Source organism: Fragaria vesca, linkage group LG2 (genome assembly GCF_000184155.1).
Source record: "Fragaria vesca subsp. vesca linkage group LG2, FraVesHawaii_1.0, whole genome shotgun sequence".
NCBI classification, from domain to species: domain Eukaryota; kingdom Viridiplantae; phylum Streptophyta; class Magnoliopsida; order Rosales; family Rosaceae; genus Fragaria; species Fragaria vesca.
In genome coordinates this window covers 25,148,991-25,154,531 of record NC_020492.1, presented here as the reverse complement: position 1 = coordinate 25,154,531, position 5,541 = coordinate 25,148,991, and the positions used below count along the sequence as shown (strand labels likewise).

The 5,541-nt window shown below is 49.0% G+C and overlaps 1 protein-coding gene across 1 annotated transcript; it reads left to right on the top strand.

Moving 5' to 3' along the window:
• Positions 1-576: 576 nt before the first annotated feature.
• Positions 577-1,785, top strand: LOC101314059. The gene is made up of 3 exons (XM_004292982.1): positions 577-867; positions 991-1,155; positions 1,414-1,785. The coding sequence occupies exons 1-3, from the start codon at positions 577-579 to the stop codon at positions 1,783-1,785; spliced, it is 828 nt and encodes a 275-aa protein (XP_004293030.1).
• Positions 1,786-5,541: the final 3,756 nt, after the last annotated feature.

Here is a 5,541-nt window from a genome sequence, read left to right as displayed (position 1 = left end):
CGCAAAGACAACCTTAAACACATGAGAAGTCTTAAGGGTTGGAATTAACTTGCAATTGTGAAAACATAGATAAGATAATTTAACCTTTCATAAAAATACTTGCATGCTAATCGGAATTTATTTGTGAAGTGCTTACAACGTTGAAGTGACCAAACTTTGTAATTATTTGCCTTTGTTTTATTTTCTTTATTTTCTGCCGATTTCAATCCCCCATTTTATTCTTTATGTATATATTGTGTGAATATTTCTAATGACTTTGTTTTGCAGAATAAATTCTTCCCTAGTGTCCCCGGCTAGAACGATACCCTACTTACATGTACTACAACTATAGGGTTTTAAATTGCACTAACGTCATCTTTTGACAGGTCATGGACATTGCAGATGAGGAGCACACTGCGTTCACCACTGACAAGGGAGTGTACTATTATAAGATGATGCCGTTCGGTCTGAAGAACGCGGGAGCAACCTATCCGCGCCTGATGAACAAAATGTTTGCCAAACCCGGAGAAGGTTCAGGCCATATTAGATATGGAGGTGCACAAGGTCAGGAGTGATGTGCAGTCCCTGACGGGCAAGATGGCAGCCCTAACTAGGTTTGTCTCTAGACTCACGGACAAGTGCAGACCATTCTTTAAGTTGCTGAAGAATCAGCATTGCAAGCTAATCAACTGGGGGCCCGAGCAAGATGAGGCTTTTAGGAAAATCAAGGAGTATCGGGCATCGGTGCCTATGTTGTCAAAGCCGATACCCAGAGAAATGCTATACCTCTACTTGGCAACGTCTGATACAGTAGTGAGCTCGGCCCTGATCAGGAAAGATGATGTCATCGAGCTCCTGGTGTACTATGTAGGCAAAGGTTTCACCTTGGTAGAGAGTAGGTACCCGAACCTCGAAAAGTTGGCTCTAGCACTCATTGTGACCGCTCGGAAGCTACGGCACTACTTCCAAGCACATTCCATCACCTTGTTCACCAACTGCTCACTCTGGTAGGTCTTGCAGAAGCCGGAAGCAAGCGGGAGACTGGCCAAATGGGTGATAGAGTTGGGTGAGTTCGACATGCCGAGAGTAGCCATCAAAGGGCAAGCAGCCGCATATTTCATCTCGGAGCTAACCCCTATGAAGAACAACGAGGTGCATTCTGAGATTGAGCATGAGGTAACGATGACCCCCTAGAAGGTCGAGCCGAGTTGGAAGCTGTATGTAGATGGCTCTATAACCAAAGACAAGAGTGGAGTGGGAATAATATTGGTCAGCCCGGATGGGTTCAAGTACAAGTACGCCCTAGAATTCAAGTTCTCCACATCCAACAATGCAGCTAAGTACGAAGCATTGATCGGGGGACTGCAGCTGGCACAAGAGATACGAGTAAAGAGTGTACAAGTGTTTAGTGACTCATAGCTGGTAGTGAACTAGGTCAGCGGGACCTTTGAGGCTAAAGAACCGCATCTAAGCTCCTACCAAGCACTAGCAAAGGCCCTTTTGAGTAGATTCGAATCTGCAATGGTCACTCAAATCCCCAGGAAGGAAAATAGTAATGCTGATGCTTTGGCAAGACTAGCCACCGGTACCCGTCAGAAAGGGCGCAAGAAGGTCAAGGTCGAGATCTTAGATCGACCTAGCATTAGCAAGACGATCTCGGAGATATTCGCCATCACCGTTGGCCCTAGGGAGCCCACATGGATGGACCCAATCATCGAGTTCATTAAGGAAGGAGTCCGCCCGAAGAATAGGCGACAAGCAAGGAAGTTGCAGTCGCGGTGTGCAAGATACACTGACAAACGATAAGTTGTACCGCAGGGGTTATTGTTTCCCCAACCTCAAGTGTGTATCAGTAGAGGAGGGTGAGACCATTCTTCGGGATATTCACGAAGGAGTTTGTGACAATCATTCTGGGTCAAGATCCTTGTCCTTCAAGGCACTAAGAACAGGGTACTTCTGGCCCAATATGGGGAAGATGGCCGACAAAGTATCAATGGGATGTCACAAGTGCCACCAGCACGCTAACAAAGTCCATTCCCCATCCATCGCCCTCTCGATCCTGATGCCTCCATGGCCGTTTGCGCAATAGGGACTAGATCTAATCGGGAAGCTCCTAATGGCTCCCGGACAGTACAAATATGTCATCGTGGCCGTGGAATACTACACGAAATGGGTTGAAACGGAGCCGCTAAGTCGAATAACCACCGACAGTGTAAAAAACTTCCTCATGAAAAATATCTACTGCAGGTTCGAGGTCCCCGAGACAATCATAACAAACAATGGTTCACAATTCAACAACCCAAAGCTCATAGAGTTCACCGAGGACATGGGGACCCAGATGGTGTTCGCATCGGTAGCTCACCCAAAAACCAACAGGCAAGTAAAGGCGGTCAACAAGATCATCAAGAAATTGCTGAAGAAAAAGTTGGACGATACCAAAGGATTATGGGCACAAAAGCTCTCGGAAGCATTGTGGGCCATCCGGACCACCGCGACAGAGTCAACGGGAGAAACGCCTTTCAGCCTGGCATTTGGCACAGAGGCTGTCATCCCAATTGAATTGACAATGCCATCGGGAAGAGTTGAAGGCTATAATGAGGAGACCAATGCAGAGGGGCTCCAGCTGAACATGGATCTCATTGAGGAGAAAAGGGAAAGGGCCGATCTACACAACCAAGTGTACAAGTAGCGGGTTGCTAGGCACTATGACAGTAAGGTCAGGCCCTGGCCCTCGGGCCTGGGAGATTGGGTGATGAAGCGGGTAATGACCAAACCAATGGCCCTTGATCCAACATGGGAGGGACCCTACGAGATAGTAGAGGAAGTTGGCCCAACAACGTTCTACCTGAGGGACAATGACGGCATAGTCACCGTGCACCCGTGGAACACCGAGCACCTTAGGTTTTACCATGTTTAATCGAAGTTGGGTTTTGGGAATTGTAAATCATGCCCACCGGGTTAGCTAGTCAACCCGGGAGGATGCCTTCATTTGTTTTGACAGAAGTTAAATTTATAACACCCGGAGCAAAACTATGAACTTGTGTAGAATTGAGAGGAAAGCAAATAAAAAAAACAAACACAACAAACCAACGTGAACCGATAAAAAAGAGGGTAGATAAATCAACCGGACCACCAGGCAAAACATTTACATCATCGGGAGTAGGCTCGAGGCCATTGTTCGAAAATGATAAATCCAAAAAAATTACAATCCGGCAGAGTGCAAATTAAAAACAGAAATCCTACGCTTGGTCCATCTCGGCCAAGTCGCCTTGCTCCTTTTCATCCTCGCTCCCAGACATAATCACGCATCTCCAGCAGTCTCAAGATTAGTCTCGGGGGGACCCTCCGTGAGGACAGGCTAGGCGTCCTGAGCTTTAGCCTTTGCGGCAAGCAGGTCAGCAATCATCTTGGGGCAGTCGAGGTAGCCATGCTCGCTCCATTCATTGAACTTCTCCATGATGGCCCCATCCCGGGCAGCCTGTAGAAGGTCTTTGAGCACTTGGGACTCCTTGTACTCGGCCACGACCTGGTCGTAGCGCACGGGGACCAAGCGCTCCAGCTCCGCATCTCAATCTCTTTCTCTCAGAGCTTACCCTCCAACGGGCATAGCTTCTCGAGGGCCAACCGTAAAGACTCCACCTCGGCCTCAAGCTCCGGGACCCAGTTGTCTTTATTCTCCAGATCCTGGGTATGTAGCTGCAATATGGCCAGTTTCTCAGCCAGTGAGTTCTTCTCCTTTTCCAAGGACCCATTCTCAGTTTGAAGATAGCTCACGTGACCGTTTAGCTTGACCACCTGCTCCTTAAGCTCAGGGGTATCCTCGTTGGCATCAATCGAATACACCGCGAAGAGAGCCTGCAAAAAGGTATACGAGTTAAGACCAACGTGAGCAACATTAACAAAGGAAAAGACGTCCTGAACACTAACCTTCATTAGATGCTCCCAAGCAATTTGTTTAGACTCAGCGGGAGAGCCTTCCTTAAACCTCACCCGGTCGAGGTCGATGCCCTTCAGGTCACGGATCATAGCGCGGACGAACTTCTCGTCCGCACAGCCATACTTATCGAGGACCTGCTTGATTGGGGTATTCGAGATGGTTGGAACGAGAAGGGCAAGCATGGACAGCGAGGGTGCAGATCCTCCGGGCGCCACCCTAGGCCTCTTTGGGTTTGGTGTGAAATCCCCGGAGACATCCTTCCCGGTGTAGGTCATGTGGGAATCCAGAGAAGCCTGGCTTTTCTTCTTCTCTCTAAGGTTCACCGTCACCTTGGAGCTTCAGGGAGGAGGTGGCGGTTGAGGGGGAGCCGCGGTCCCGTAAGCTTCGTCCGGGACCTCCAGCACCTTTTGGGATTCCAAGACATGCATGGTTTGCATATCCAGGTCCACCTCCGTGCGGGAGGCAACTTCCCCCACATTCAGCAGCTTCATTAAGAGATCTTGATCTTTCTCCATGTCGAGCGAGTGATTAGGACGCGGGACACGTTGAGGGATTTTGCCTGTGAGAAAAATATATAAGTACATTGTTCCAACCGGGTATTTAAAATAAAATAAAAACAACGCGGAAGCAACACGAGCAAGATATGGAATCCACTGGGTAGTCTACCCATCTCGCAATGTACCAACACAGCCCACCGGGTCAGGTGATACGAGTTGCGATCCTCCTCGGTGGGCCATGCAGCAAAAATCTGGGCGATGCGCTCTCTCTTGAATATGGACAGCGTGTAAGCTTGATCTCCGATAGCCCAGAAGTAATTGGGAACAGTGTGTCTTCCCGTCTTACACTGCCACGAGCCGCCCACCAAAACAACATTCGCGCGCCACTATTTGTTTATTGAGGACTGGAGATTTGTGACGATAAACTCGTAATCCGATGCGATAAAGCTTACGCACCCGGAGCTCCCAATCTTCTTTGAGTACGACAATCGATACAAGGCGCGGAACTCGTTGATCGTGAGCCACCCCATGTTGGATAGGGAGTACAGACATCCGAGTCCTAGGAGTTGGCGCCACTGATTTAGAGGTATTTGGCTAGGAGCCAGTTAAAGCATGCTCAACATGTACTGCACATTGAGGGAGCGGCACCGTGAACCTATTCCTAAACATGTTATCATGCACGGCTATGAAATTATCTTAAGGAGCGCAGGCTAGTTCTCCAAGACGTAGGCCGCGCAGCGGGATGTCCGAGGGAATGTCCCACTCCTCCCTAAATTGCTCGATCTCCTCGGGTGTGAGACTACACACCTGCTCGTCACAGACCCTACCATCCTCCAAACGGTGTAGGGCCCGAGTAATGGGAATAGCCTTGAACACTTCCCCAACGTTGCTCCCAGCTACGGTAACTGATGGGTGATCAGGACTCGAGCACGAGGACTCAGACGGGGAAGCAGCTTGTGCGGGAGTCCTACAAGTTGGGCACTACGAGTTGGGCGCTGCAAGTATCCTTCCATCCTTTCCTCGTCGTAAGCGAGAGACTGCTGAGAGGAGCTGGGCCTTTGGTACTAGTTGCCCTAGAATCCATTAACCCGACAAAAAAAAAAAAAAAAAAAAAAAAACAAAAAAAAA

Coding starts and splice junctions, on each gene's coding strand:
- LOC101314059 (XM_004292982.1), top strand. CDS start 577: ATGGCAGCCCTAACTAGGTTTGTCTCTAGACTCACGGACAAGTGCAGA. Junction 868..990: donor TAGGCAAAGGTTTCACCTTG/GTAGAGAGTAGG, acceptor TCACTCTGGTAG/GTCTTGCAGAAGCCGGAAGC. Junction 1,156..1,413: donor ATTCTGAGATTGAGCATGAG/GTAACGATGACC, acceptor GTAGTGAACTAG/GTCAGCGGGACCTTTGAGGC.